Here is a 15,240-nt window from a genome sequence, read left to right as displayed (position 1 = left end):
GAATGCTTTTACTATGTTAATACATACATGTTTACTTTGTTTATCCTGTTTCAGTGTCTATCAGCTGAAGAGATCTTTTCCCTTCATGGCTTTTCAAACGCTACTCAGATAAGCAGCTCTAACTTCTCTGTCATCTGTCCAGCAGTCTTACAGCAGTTGAACTTTCATCCTTGTGAGGATCGGCCCAAACACAAAACCAAACCAAATATTTCAGAAGGTATGTTGGAAGTTTTTTCTCCTGTTTGTTTGAAAAGTCTATAGGCTGGTCTGAAATTAAATTAACATGCTTCTTTCTTTGCTTTATTGCTTTTAATTAATCTACGTGGAGGCCCTTGGTAAAATACTTATATTCTGAAAGTATTTAGAATAAGAATAATTAGAACTCATTTAAACTTCATGAACTGTGCTCTTCTGTTTGTGGAGTCAAAATTATACTTGGTACTGCTTAAAAATTTTGTAAAATGCAATATTTGACTTTATTCTATTATTTATTTACCTAGTTATGTATGTATGTATTTATTTATTTATTTTTAGAGAGAGAGAGAGTGCATGGGATGGGGAAGGAACCGGAGGGGAGGGAGAGAGAATCTTAAGCAGGCTCCATGCTCAGCCCGGAGCTGATGTGGGGCTTGATCTCACAATGCTGAAATCATGACCTGAACCAAAGTCAAGAGTCAGACACTTAACTGACTGAGCCACCCACATGCCCCCTCAATTCCTGATTTTATTTTATTTATTTATTTATTTATTTTTTTTAAAGATTTTATTTATTTATTTGATAGACAGAGATCACAAGTAGGCAGAGAGGAGAGGCAGGTAGAGAGAGAGGAGGAAGCAGGCTCCCTACCGAGAGGCAGGTAGAGAGAGAGGAGGAAGCAGGCTCCCTGCCGAGCAGAGAGCCCGATGTGGGGCTCGATCCCGGGACCGTGAGATCATGACCTGAGTTGAAGGCAGAGGCTTAACCCACTGAGCCACCCAGGCGCCCCTCAATTCCTGATTTTAAATAAAACATGTTTTATACTGCTCATGTTGAATTGACATTCACTATTTGGCTCAGAATTGATCAATTTCCATTACCTGTGCTTATCATATTATTTAAAAGCTTGTCAATTTATCTGTACTTTTCAGTAAAGGGATAGGGAATAGCATGGTTCTAGATTAAATATTAAGGTACTGAGTTATTACTGCTTTAATTTTTGTAAATGAAAGAAAATGCCAGTGACTATTTTAAGTGCCTCTTACAGTATTGCCATAGATGTATTTCAAAGGAATAACCTGCGCAAAGAAATTTTAAAATATAAGAAAACAAGTGGGGCACCTGGGTGGCTCAGTGGGTTAAAGCCTCTGCCTTCAGCTCAGGTCATGATCCCAGGGTCTTGGGATCCAGCCCCGCATCGGGCTCTGTGCTCGGCAGGGAGCCTGCTTCCCCCTCTCTCTGTCTGCCTCTCTGCCTACTTGTGGTTCTCTGTCTGTCAAATAAATAAATAAAATCTTAAAAAAAAAAAAGAATTCTTTTGCAAATGAAATAAATCATTTATTTGCCATCTATGTGCAGTTTCTTGGTGTCCTTAAATTGTTAACCCGACCCACATGGGCATTTTAATTCTCATTTTTTTGTACATTATTCATTCAGTAAGTGTTTATTGAATGACATGCCAAGCAGTGTTCTGGGCATTGGGGATTCAATAGTCAACAAGAAAAATTCCCTGCCCTTTTAGGACGTACAGTATAATGGAGAAGAGAAATAATAACTATTTATAAAGCAAGCAAATAATATAATTTCAGGGTGATAACTGCTAAAATAAAGTAGGTAAGGAATAGAAGGAAACAGTGGGCAAATGTGATTTTTGACAGGAGGCCTTTCTGATGAGATTGTTTTTGAGCAGAGTCCTGACTGAGGGGAAGGAGAGGACCAAGGCAAGATCTTCTCTGGGAAAAGAACATTCTCAGTCAAGGGAATGGTCAGCATAAGCTTGGGAATGAGCTTTGTGTATGTAAGGAACAGCTAGAAAGCGTGTGCATCCGGAGCATGGTAAGCAGGAGGGAAAATAGAAGGAAATGATTGCTGGGACCTAGTAGGGGACGGTAAGTTGACTGGGTTTTGTTCTGAATGTGGTATGAAGACACTGTAGGGTTCTAAGTGGGGGAATCACGTGATTTTTTTGGATTTGTAAGAGATTATTCTACCTGCAGTTTGAAGTGGGGTAAGAGTAGAAACAAGGAAATTAGTCAGGAGGCAGTTTCCAGGGGTTGGTGCTCAGATGATGGGACTTCGACTAAGGTGAGTGAGGTAGAGGGAGAAGTGATTGGATCCAGAATGGATTTTGGAAACTGTGCTAGAATGGTTTACCTCTAACTAAATGTGGAGATTGGGAAGAATGAATCTAGGTTCGAGCCCCTGAAACTGGAGAGATGGTTGTGCCGTTTCACAGGATGGAGAAGACTGGAAGGAGAAGTTTCCTTTGGGGGAAACAAGGGGTGAGGATCAGGTGTAATTTCTCACATGGTCAGTTTGAGACATTGACATAGACCCACAAAGAGGGATGTTCAGTGGGCAGTGACATGCACGCATTTAGTGCCCAGAGCACAGGTCAAGGCTAGAGATTGGTCGGCTTAGTGATGGCCTGTGAAGCCACTGGTCTGAGTGAGCACATCTGACCTGAGTATAAAGGACTATAAAAGAGAGAAATGAGGGAGAAGAAAAGGGACACCTCAACAAAGGAAGTTCTTAGTCTACTGACTTTTGGATTCCTTTGTGTATATATGAATACTTTGATCTCTCTCTTACAACAATGATGAAAATATTGATAATAGCCAACTTATGTAGTACTTACTACATGGTGGATACTGTTCCAGATACTTGACCTATGTTAACTCATTTTATCATCATACAGCCCTATGGCATAGGAACTGCTGTCCGCATTTTACAACCAAGGAAACTTAAGTCCAGAGTGTTCCAAGTCATTTGCTCAAGAATATACAACTCGTATGTGATAAGGTCTGGTTCAAAACCCAAGCTATCTCAGCTTTAGGATCCACATCCTCTTTTATAGTTTATTTACAAACACGAAGAACAGAAGGCCCCAGACATACCTTATTAATATAGTTAGCACTTTTATGACTAACAATTATTTTACAACTAATTTTTTAAGCAAATATTTTTCTAGATTACATACTAAATAGGAAAATGTTTGTATCTCTACAAGTTTATTTATTATGATTTGCATTTTATATTTAAAAGTAAATTCAGAAAATGTTTTACGTATCAACATTTAATAGTGTATAACATATGAAAAGCATAGATTCTGAAGCCAGCCTACCTGGGCCCAAATCCCAGCTCTATAATTTTCCAGCTATGTTGCGCACATGACTATGTCTTTATACCTCTGTTTTCTTATCTTAAACAGTATCTTTATCATAAGGTTACTGTAATGATTAATAACTTAATATTTGTAAAGTGTGTAGAATATAATATAGCATGTGGTTAGGCCCTGTATATACATCTGTTAAATAAAATATATCTACCATGTACGTAATTCTGGACGTAGGAGATGAAGCTTCAGAAAAAGCAAGTCCTCTACTTGTGCATTCAAAATGTTTTTAACCTTAATTCCAGATTTCCTTTATCTTAGGAACCGGGAGGGTAGGATCAGAGAATTGGGAAGCAGGAAGTGAGAGCACTCCAGGGTCAACACTGCAAAGTCATAAAATGGAAAATCAATAGTTCTAAGTTACAAGATTAGACAGGCACCAAATATTTGGACAGAGACCCAGTAAGGACAGAAATTCCTCTTAGGGTACACATTATCTTAGGAACTGAAATGGGGCTGGGGTGGGTGGGACAGGTTAGGAGAAGAGACAGAAAAATTTCTGGAGAATTAGGGAATCTGGTGAAGTACTCATTATTACTAATCTAAGATGCTTAATTTGACACTACAGTGCCTTTGTTTGGTGTATGCTTTTGTTTTTATTTTAAAATGTGCAGTTGTGTGTGCAGCTGTGTTGAGCAATTTATTCAATATCTCTGTGCCTCAGTTGTCTCATCTGTCAAATGGAGATAATTATAGTACGTTCTCCTCCTAGAATTGTTGGGGGTATCAAATGAGTTAATACATGAAAATGTCTGGAATAGTGCCTGGCACAGAGAAGGAAGACTCTGTCTTCCCTCCTCTTAGACATGTGTTCATAGGTTCACTCCATTTCCTGTTCCCTATGTAAGCCTTTTCTTTTCCCACAAATAAATAATTTTTTAAGTAAGGAAAGGCACTGGATTCTTGAGGTAACTGTTCACTTAATATAGAGCCAATCCTGAGTTCATTCAAAGACAAGAAAAACCAAAGTAAAACTAATTCAAAGGAGTCATGATATAAGGATTGTATAAACATGGTAAGTGGTCCAATTGTCTTTAGCCAAAGAGCCATGGGAAGCCTGAGGAGCGAGCGACAGCTGCCTGGAGGAGCTGGTGAAGCTCTAGAGATGTCTTGGAGTTGACTTAGAGAAACAACTGTGAGTTTCTCAGGCAAGGAAGATAGAAAGATGTTTTCAGATAAAGAACCACAAGTAAAGGTAATTCTGTACGTGGAAAGCATTGTGTTAGCATAAAGGCCATGTTGAAAAGTGTGTAAACAACACTGGAAAAGTTGTGTGGGAGTCTGTTTATGAACAGCAGTCTCTAATAGGGACATGAGATGATCCAAGTTGTGTTTTAGGATAGTGAGTCTGGTTGGTGGTCATGTCATGTAGGGGAAGGCTGTCATAATGCGTCAGAAGAGAGAGTGAGCGCTGATGAGGGCCTGAACTCAAAGCATTGGCAAGGAGGACGGAGAAGCTGGAGTGAGATATGTCTGAAGCAAAACTGATAGGATTTGGTCGTCAATAATCTATGAAATTGACTGGTGTGGGTGAGATATTGAAATTAATTGTAACGTCTCTGCTCTCTGCGGAGGTCCCAGATTTCTAAGGGGAAGGCGATGTGTTTCATACGTATATGTGATTTTGACAGTCTGGTACTGAGAAACTTCTTTGCGTTTTTATTTCAGTTTCAGCATTACATATCCTGTCTACTTGATGAGATTATAAATATTTGTTGAATGTATGAGTGCATGTAGGCTAGTGAAGGGACAGAAGGCTATTCGTGTTAAAGGAAACTACACATCGCTACACCATGGAGGTAGAGGTGGGATTGTGAGTTTTGTCTAAGGGGAGAGTCTGAGGGGAGTAGATAGTATTGTTTTAGGTGATAAGGTAGTAAACGGTAATGAGGTGGACCTTCCTAGTTCCGATGAGATGACTTTGCAGGGCCTGGTCAGGGGTCTGGAACTGATAGGAAAGCATCTGGGGAAGATAAAGTCATGATCAGTGCTGTGATGATTCTCATGGAAACAGGAATGTTTACTCTCTGTTCGTTTTATTTGGTATGCAGCATAGGCAACCTGTATTGCTTTGTGTGCATATGTGCCTACACATTTCCCAGTTCCCCAAGCAGAAGATCTAGGCTCCTCGTTGGCAGGAACCATGGTTACGTCTATCTGTGTGGCTCCATAAGCATTTGCTAAGGTTGTTTATTTGTAGATAGAGTCGCTTGAACTAGAATCATGGTGAGCAACCTTATATTCATGAAGCACAATATAAAATATCTGCAGTTTCGCTGAGTCCCTTGGTTTTTTTTTTAAAAAACTAGAATATCTCTATGGGAATAATAAAGCATATTGCTCATGTATGTCAGCCCTAGAGCCAGCCAGACTGCCTGGGTTCAAAATCCAGCTTTCTGTCTGCATGGCTCGAGCATCTCACTGGAGCTCCGTATGCTTTGGTTTCCTCAACTGTATGGGGAAGGAGATAGTAGTCCTTACCTCACAGAGTTTTGTGAGGATCAAATTCATGAATATATGTTAGTTTCCTTCCTTCCTTCCTTCCTTCCTTCCTTCCTTCCTTTCTTTCTTTCAAGATTTTATTTATTTGACAGAGTGAGAGTGAGAGAGAACACAAACAGGGGGAGCAGCAGGCAGAGGGAGAGAGAGAAGCTGACTCCCCGCTGAGCAGGGAGCCCAATGCCAGGCTCCATCCCAGGACCCCGGGATCATGACCAGAGCAGAAGGCAGCTGCCTAACTGACGGAGCCACCCGGGCGTCCCTACATGTCAGTTTCTTAGCATGTATCTGGCAGTGGCAAATACTCATTAGCATTAGGTGTTGCTACAGTACTCCACTGAGAGTGTCATTAGGAAAGGGGCCTAACATTTAAAAATGTTTTCTGGGCATTTTAAAGAAGCGACAGGGCAGAGGCAGCTTCCTCATCTTTCACACTGTCCTTCATGCACAGCGGGTGGGCAGAGGTAAAGCCATGTTGTGCGGTTCCGGGGCCTGCACTGCCGACTGCAGATGTCCTGGATGTGCTTCGCTTGCACTCCCATTGTGTCCTTAAACCAGCCCCCCCTCCAGAATAATTGGGGAAACTGAGGTCACACACGCCCCTGGCTGTAGAGCTCAGGATAACATTCATTCATTTCATTGTAAGCAATATTAAGCACCTGTTGGGTACCAGGCCTTACAGGACAGAGAGTCAAAAGACTCACCACCTCCTTCTGTCATCAGAGTCCTCATTGCACAGGATATTTTCGCCCTGATCTGGGAGAGTTGGTCAACACAAGCTACTCCCTGGTTCCCACGTGCTCCCCTCCTGAGTGCTCACCGCACTCAGCTAAGTCCAAGTCCTGGGGGCCCCAGCTGGAGGGCCAAGGTGCTGCCTTCCCAAGGAAGTGCACTCCATAGGATCCTGCAGACCAGTGATTATGACAAGCGCAGTGTCAGCAACTCTGGTCACCTCGAAGCTAACTCCTATTCACCCATCTCCACCCCTACCCTCCACCCATCACTTTGTACTTTTCCCCTGAAACTCACACTGCCTCTATATTCCTCCAAAAGGCTGAGTTTTAAACCAGGCTTTGAGCTACAGATGAAAGTAGGTGACTTGGAGCCTCTGGGGTTTAGATGGTTTGTCACCATTCCAGATGTCTTCCACATTTCCTGCAAGCTAGAAAATTCTTTGAGCCTTTGAGTGGTTTAGGGCTGATGACAGTATAAGCAGTATTACTATTAATATTTATTATTCTGCATTTATGTTCACAGTTTTCTGCATATTTTTTGTTGAGAAGACCTTGTTATTTTAAAGAAGATCTGTTTCAAGCTTTTAAAGAAAAAGTTGTTTCAGGCTTCTTGTACAATAAGACTTCATTTGGCTTCATTGCTCTGATTAATTTCTGCTCTTTACTTCCGATCTACAGTTTGGGGATATGGATTCCTGTCAGTGACAGTTATTAATCTGGCATCTCTCCTTGGATTGATTTTGACTCCACTGCTAAAGAAATCTTACTTCCCTAAGGTTTTGACCTTTTTTGTGGGTCTGGCTATTGGGACTCTATTTTCAAATGCCATTTTCCAGCTTATTCCAGAGGTAAGGATCTTGGCTATTTGTTTCTGTGAATAATTGTTCCTTTTAGATGTTTTAGCACTTTGTACATTTTAAGGCTCCATAATTCTCACAGCATTTTATGGTCTGGTTGATAGCATTGAAGAAGAGAGAGCTGAATCACAGTAGATGAAAAAGCTTGTCTCAAGCTACAGGGAATATCAGTGTCAGAGGTAAAATTAATATTCTAGGAGGCCAGCCACCAGGACGTGCCCAGACAGCTCTGGGACACCTCTGAGGGCCTGAAACTTTATTTTGTCTTGCATTTGGCAAACTTAATTTTTCTACATACTTTTATTATTTATTTATTTTCTGAAGAGCCTGCAATGTTAGATTTATTGATGAGATACCACAAAGTGTCCTCAGACATTCATTGTAGCTTTTATTTAAGTTTATGTGTCTTGTCTGGTAGGAAAACCTGGACTCTTCATAATTTCAAACCCTAGCTCTTGCCCTGTGTCCTTTAAACAGTAGATTATTTCATTCTCATGGGTATGTATGGGTGTGAAAGAAATCTTTTCTTCTTCATTCTTGGGCCCAGCCCTTGAGTTCTTTATCTCTTCAGGGCCAACCAGGATCCTCTGGGTTTAAAAGGATCTCTCTTGGGAAAACAGTAATCCAAATGGCTTGTCATATTTGCTTTAAAAATTTGAATCTGGATATAATGGACAATTATATTACTTTTAGAGAAAATGGATTATCAGTGTCTCATTTTTCTTTATTACTCATATCTAATATTATCTATAAAGGTGGGAATCAGTGCTTCTTTACTATGAAAAGATTTCTCTTTCGAGGTAAATATTGCTGAAGGTAGGAAACTATCTTATAGTCAGGAAACTATAAGATACTCTGGGGGTTTTAGTAATAGAACTTCTTCTGGTTATTAGACTCCTGTATGATCTCTTACAGTTTGGTTACTTAAGTTTCAGAGTTTTTGTTTTGTGATTTTGGTGGTTAAATTCCCCATATTACCTGATCTGAAGATGGACTTAGAACTTTGATGAAAATTGTATACTGAAAGATTTATTGTTTTCCAGAAATCAGGTTAAATTACTTGTTTTACCTGATTTTTTTTTTTTTTTCTCTCTCAGGCATTTGGATTCAATCCCAAAAGTGACAACTATGTTGAGAAGGCAGTTGCTGTGTTTGGTGGATTTTACTTGCTTTTCTTTTTTGAAAGAGTGCTTAAGATGTTATTAAAGACATATGGTCAGGTAAATAGACCTTATTGAAAATGTTTGTTTGACCCCTTAAAGCTACTTTATATAGCTTTATAGGCAAATAAGGCAAGAATTTTATTTTATTTTATTTTATTTTATTTTATTTTATTTTATTTTTGAGAAAGAGAGAGAGAAAGCATGAGCAGAGGGGAGAGGCAGAGAGAGAGAGAGAATCTCAAGCAGGCTCCATGCCCAGAGCAGAGCCTGCCACAGGGCTCCATCTTACAACCCTGAGATCGTAGCTTGACCTGAAATCAAGAGTCAGATGCTTAACTGAGTGAGCCACCCTGGTGCCTCAGGAATTTTATTCTTACAATTATGTGAACAGCTCAGTTATAGACTTGAATGTGAGGAGAAAGAAAAGAGTCAATATATTCATAAATATAAGAGAAATGATTCACAGTGTAGAATTTGGAATAAGTACTAGTAATTTAATGTCAAGAAAAATGTGCACAATCTGTATTCATTCGTGTTCATCAAAATAAGAAGGCATATATACCCTAACATGAGAAAACATAACATAATAAATGAAGATACATTTATAAGTCTAAAAAGATTTATATTGAATAGATGTGTGAATTTTCTCTTACAAATAAAAAGCACTAAACTCTCTATTTTGTGTGAGCCATCATTTTTTATTCTTATAACCTCCTCTTACTTTTTAAATTTTTTTCATGTAGAATGATCACACTCACTTTAGAAATGATGACTTCGGTCCTTCTCATGAGAAAACTCATCAACCTAAAACATTACCTGCCATCAATGGTGTGACGTGTTATGCAAATCCAGCTGTCACAGAGCCTAATGGACATATCCATTTTGATAACGTCAGTGTGGTATCTCTACAGGTATGGTGATTCCATTTTTTTCTTTGCTATATTGCATCCTTTATAAAATCTGAAGACTTCTGTGAATGCAGCCAAGTCAGTATTTTACACACTTAAATGTGTCTGACTTATTCTTGTGTATGAGGGATATGTGGAATGTTAGTCTGTATTCTTTTTCTAATTTTCCTCCATATATTTACCCTGAACAAGTGAGTTAAGTAAGAAATGGAGAGTTACTGGATCTGAGACTTTATTATCCTCTAAGATTATTTAAGTATATGTATGAATTACTTAGATTTATACAGTGATATGTAGCAAACTTAATCAGAGCTTTTCTCTTATTTTGCAATTCTTTCAAGATCCCAAACCAAAGAATCCCTTTGAGTAATTTTGAAACTGCAAGAAAAAAAAGATGTATAAGCTATTAAAATTGTGTTCATTAATTAATTGATTGAGAATTTGTACCTCCATCTTCTAAATAATAGGTATCATTTCTTTCTTTATTTCTTTTTTAAAGATTTTATTTGTTTATTTGACAGAGATCACAAGTAGGCAGAGAGGCAGGCAGAGAGAGAGGAAGGGAAGCAGGCTTGCCGCTGAGCAGAGAGCCCGATGTGGGGCTCGATCCCGGGACCCTGGGATCATGACCCAAGCCGAAGGCAGAGGCTTTAACCCACTGAGCTACCCAGGCGCCCCAATAGGTATCATTTCTTGAGTGAATATTATATGCCAGGTAGTATGCTAGGCACATAATTGTTTTATTTCTTTTACTTTTACTTTTTAATTAAAAAAAAAAAGATTATTTATTTATTTGACATAGAGAGCGAGTGAGCACGTACAAGTAGGGGGAGAGCAGCAGAGGTAGAAGCAGCTCCCCACTGAGCAAGGAGCCTCGACTCGGGGCTTGATCCCCGGATCTTGGGATCATGACCTGAGCCCAAGGCAGACGCTTAACCTACTGAGGCACCCGGGTGCCCCTCTTGTTTATTTTTTATAACAATTATTCAAAATAGTTTATTTTCTACATATTAGAACTATTTTGGTTTCAAGAGCTGGATATCCAACCCGAATTATGTATGCAGAAAGGAGACTTTATTGGAAAGATAGTAGGCTGTCTCATGGAACAGCCAGGCTATAGGAAGAGCAAGAACTTAGGAAGCATTAGAACCATTAGAACTCCTTGTCTTCCCCCTCCCTATAGCTTACAGTCATTCTTTTCCTTCGCTGTGCACTGACTCCTTCCATATGTGGGAAACAGCCACTAGCAACTCCTGAGGTTTGAGTCTTGCAGTTTCAGTCACTGGAAGGAAACCGACCAGACTCTTTCAGTCCTAAGTCCAAAATTCCTGGCAGGTGTCTCCTTGTTTGGGCTTGAATTAGACATCCACTTCTAGACTAATCTAGAGGGTTAGGCCCTTGTACGGGTGCAAGGGCATATGGATGGAGTAGAGGAGCAGATATGGAAAAAGGGTGCTAGTTGACAGTATCGTTGGTGCTCACAACAATTCTCATTCGACAGACCAGGGAAGTGGAACTTCAGATGTTAAAAAAGTCCCCTAGGGTCACTCATTTGGTAAATAGTAGAGCCGTAAGATACAAAGTTAAACACAACATAAAAAAGAGATATTGAAAACAAAATCAAGGAAAGCCAGCTAAGAAAAAATAGAAAGTTGAAAAAAGGGTATCTGGAAGAGGCTGTTACGGCAAATCACCTGAGTTTCCTTCTGGAAAGAAAACATCATCAGTCATATATTTTGCCCCACCGGATTAAGGAAAATCTCAAGTGTGTTTGAAGAGGCATTTTTGTGTTAGCACTGAGCTAAGAGAGGAAATTATTTCATGCAATGTAATGAATGATACTTTCAGCCAAGATTTTGCAAAGAATGTGAGAATGTTCAAATAGATAATTTCTTACAATAATTATAGATAACATTTATTAATGCTCAGGGACTCTGCCTGGAATTTTAAATGAATGATCTGCTTGGACCCTCACCATAGCCTAGGAGAGAAGTACTGTCATAATTCGGAGACTAGCTTAAAAAGGTTAAATAACAAACCCAGGGACAGGTAGCTCCTACATGGCAAAGCTTGGATCAGGACCAAGGTCATCTGATACTGAAGCCTACAAGCTGGCATACCTTGCTGGATTGTCTTCTTTCGGTCATTGCTCTACTGGAATCAAGATGATGACATTAACTCTTAACCTAATAACTATGAATTTTTTGTAAGGAAAGGAGATAATTTGGCCTGAGGCTTTTGCTTTCTGAGGACAAATAAATTGAACTGCTCAGAAGTTCGATTTTAGTTTTAAAGTTTTTGGGCTCCTCCTGATTTATAATTTACTATTGCCAGAAGACGTGTTTGTAGTAAATATAAACACCATGACAAGAATGGGATCCTACACATGATCCTGTTTTGCGTAATTTAGAAATGTCAGTTGAAAAGCTATTCTTACTCTACTTCCGGAAGTAAAGCTGGTACACAAGCTTTTATTCATTTACCCAATAACAATTTATTGAGTACCTGCTCACTGTCCTAGGCACTGGGGATTCAGAAGCACATGAATTCTTGTAAAACTTACAGTTTATTTAATGGTCAATATAGAAAAGAGTAAAACTAGAAAATACCGCATGACAATATGTACTTTGATGCAAATAAAATAAGGTGATGTGGGGGGGTCCCTGGGTGGCTTGTTAGTTAAGTGGCTGCCTTTGGCTTGAGTCATGGTCCTGGGGTCTTGGGATTGAGCCTCGTATTGGGCTCCCTGCTCAATAGGGGGTCTGCTTCTCTTTCTTTCCCTCTGCCTCTCTCTCTACTCAGGCTCACACTCTCTCTGTCTCTCTTTCTCTCTCTCTGAAATAAATACATGGAATCTTTTAAAAAAATGGTGATGTGGGAGTGATATGTGGGAGCTTCCTTGATCAAGAAAGACCCCTACAGAGATCAACAGAGAATTAGATAATGAGAAAGAAAAGCCAGCCATGCAACTGTCTCAGAAAAGAATGTTCTAAAATCTTTGAGACTAACCAAATGGGCTATATACATACAAGGGCGCTAGAAGCCAAATGGCTTTGGACTTCCTGACATCAGCGCTGGAGACTAATGGCACAATTCTGTCAATATTGAATAGAAATGACTGTGGAGGGCAACAGGGTGGCTCAGTCAGTTAAGCATCCGACTCTTGATTTCCGCTCAGGTCATGATCTTAGGGTCCTGAGATGGATCCCCGTGTTAGGCTCTGTGCTCAGCGTGGAGTCTGCTTAAGATTCTCCCTTTCTCTCTGTCCATCCCCACCCTGCTTGTGATCTCTGTCCCTCTAAATAAAGCAGTCAATAAATAAAATCTTAAAAAAAAAAAAAGAAACAACTGTGAAATTATAAACAGTGGTAAGCTATAAATCTAGTGAGAGAGTGTAATGAAGCTAGGATTCTGGAAATACACTTCTAGGAATGGGAAGTCCAACTGAAGGCAGAGAAGTTGTGTTCCAGGATGACAACCATGCACCAGGCCTTGAAATGAACCATATAAATAGCCCTGACACTAATTTCTTATGGGGTCTACTGTCTAGCCCTTTTGGTTGAAGGCATAGTCTTAAATGAAGAGAGACTTAAACTGAGTAATGTACCATTATTTTCAGTTTTCTCTTTAGATTGCATTAAAAAAAATTGAAAGAGGTAGAATTTAAGAAATGCTGTAAAGTTTTAGATATTGTTTTAATAGACAGTAGTAGGTAGTGTAATATAAATGTTAGTGATTTCAATAATAAAATTAAAATACTCTCTAATATTTTATATAATAAAAATAATTAACCTAGATGCTCCATTGTGAGAATTGAACAGGATATGGAAGATTCATGGTTCATATCTAAGTTCAAGTATTGCCTTAAGAATTTTGTTGATGATTCTTGTTGCTCCTGCTTCAACACAGTCAAGTTTTTTCAAATTGAAAATAATAAGAAACTAAGAGCAGGTTAAGAAAAGTAGTCTAATTTGACATTCTATTAATAGAATACAAATTATCTGACAATCTAGATGATAATAGCATGAATTTTTATTTTACTGGAATATAGGAAGAACAAAGGAATTACAGAATAATTAAAATCCATGACTTAGGGATATCTTTACCAGTATTCATTCTGGTCCATCATTGAATACTCAGGTATGCAATAATACTTAACTTTAGTTGCCTTTGGTATTTTGTTTGTGTTCAGTCATGTAAAAACCATAGCTTTACGCATTTTAAAAAATTGTATTGCCATGGAAGGGTATTTATGACATTTTAAGAGGATAGGAGAGATTTTATTCAATAGTTCTTTAGTTTGATTATAACTTTGACATACTTAGACAAATTAGTGAGACTTCCTTAGTAGCCTTGTTCCAGACCCTGTAGATGCACAATCCATGGGGGGGTGTGTGGGTGTGTGCACGCGTGCACGTGTGTGTGCACGCGCGCATGCGCACAGGCCCACAGGTGCTTGTATGCTGGAGCATGCGTATTTCCAGGACAACCTGGGAGTCACGGGAATAAAAGAAAGCAGTTATGAGGGAAGAAGCTGAGCACAGTTACTCAGTTACTGCTATGAGGTAATGTTTCACAGCTCAGCTTGTGACACTTGCTTTGTTCTTCTCCCTCTCTGACAACTGTACAACCCTGTGGAGGAGTCATTGCAGTATCTATGCAACCAAATGGGTCTTGTCCGCCTGAATCTACAGCTTTAGAAGGACTGGTTTTTTATTAGGTGTTGATTGCTTAGGCAGGGGTGGTACTCCGGAGAGTGGTAGTTTTCTAGGCCACTAGGGGGCCCATCTGGCTTATTTCACCTGTAGTCTGGAATCAGTTTTTTTCTAAAGGAAACCTTTTGTGCTTTTCTTTAGGAATCAGTGTCAATAAATATAAAGTGATAGGCATCACTTTTTTTCCTAACAGAAGAAGCATTAATATCAGCTATTTTTAGAAGTTAACTGTTGTACCTTTTATCTTTAAAACTGAGGTGCAGGGAAGTGGAATTCAGCTGTAAAATGTGGCAATGTTAGGGACACTTCTTTGTCAACAACTGACATGAAATGATACTCTCCAGATATGGAGAGAATATTTTTGAGTTGCTTGGATCTCCATGAGAGTCCAATAGCTGTTAAATACATTTAATTCATTCCTCAAACGTTTATTGAGCACCTAATACGTTCTTGGCACTCTTCTAAGTACTGGTAAATATCAGTGGGATAGAACAGACAGATTTTGTGTGCTTTCATAACAAGTGAAATATTACACTGAATGTGGAAAGCATTCTTTTTAAAGTATGAGGTAGAAAAAAAATTTAATCAGGAAGCTCATATGTGTGGGGCTTGTCCATTGGTCTTTTCTCTCAGGTGGTTGGTTTTTCTCTGTTGTTGCCTGGAGGTGGCAAGGGTGGTGAGCCTTCCCGGCTGCCTGTGTTGGGAGTGGGGTGGGAGCAGAAAGGAATGGGGCACTGTGCAGTTTTGACTTAATACCCCGTCTTCAGCTCTGCATCTCATTGCAGCCTTCAGTTTGCCTTGTGTCCTTGAAGTGAAAGTCTCTCTGGTTCAGTATTCCCAAAAGGTGAATCTCTAGTCATGTGGGGTGTTTGCCTTGTTGCATTGTCTTGGGAGCAAAGAGCTGGGGTTCTGATTGCTCCTTAATAAACTTACAATGAATTCTCTTATTTTTAGTTTCATGCTTCACCTGTCACCTTCTGAGGTACTTGGTGC

The 15,240-nt window shown here is 39.4% G+C and overlaps 1 protein-coding gene across 2 annotated transcripts in view; it reads left to right on the top strand.

Annotated features, from left to right (window-relative positions):
• SLC39A8 (solute carrier family 39 member 8) overlaps positions 1-15,240 on the top strand; it is an 81,748-nt gene that overhangs the window by 23,941 nt on the left and 42,567 nt on the right. For both annotated transcript variants that reach the window (XM_080797556.1, XM_080797557.1), the window contains exons 3-6: positions 55-217; positions 7,283-7,452; positions 8,559-8,681; positions 9,368-9,535. In XM_080797556.1, coding sequence (XP_080653682.1) covers positions 55-217; positions 7,283-7,452; positions 8,559-8,681; positions 9,368-9,535 — 624 coding nt within the window. The remainder of the gene's footprint in view (positions 1-54; positions 218-7,282; positions 7,453-8,558; positions 8,682-9,367; positions 9,536-15,240) is intronic.

Source organism: Martes martes (assembly GCF_963455335.1).
Source record: "Martes martes genome assembly, chromosome: 2".
Taxonomy (NCBI): Eukaryota; Metazoa; Chordata; class Mammalia; order Carnivora; family Mustelidae; genus Martes; species Martes martes.
This window is presented reverse-complemented; position numbering and strand designations above follow the sequence as displayed.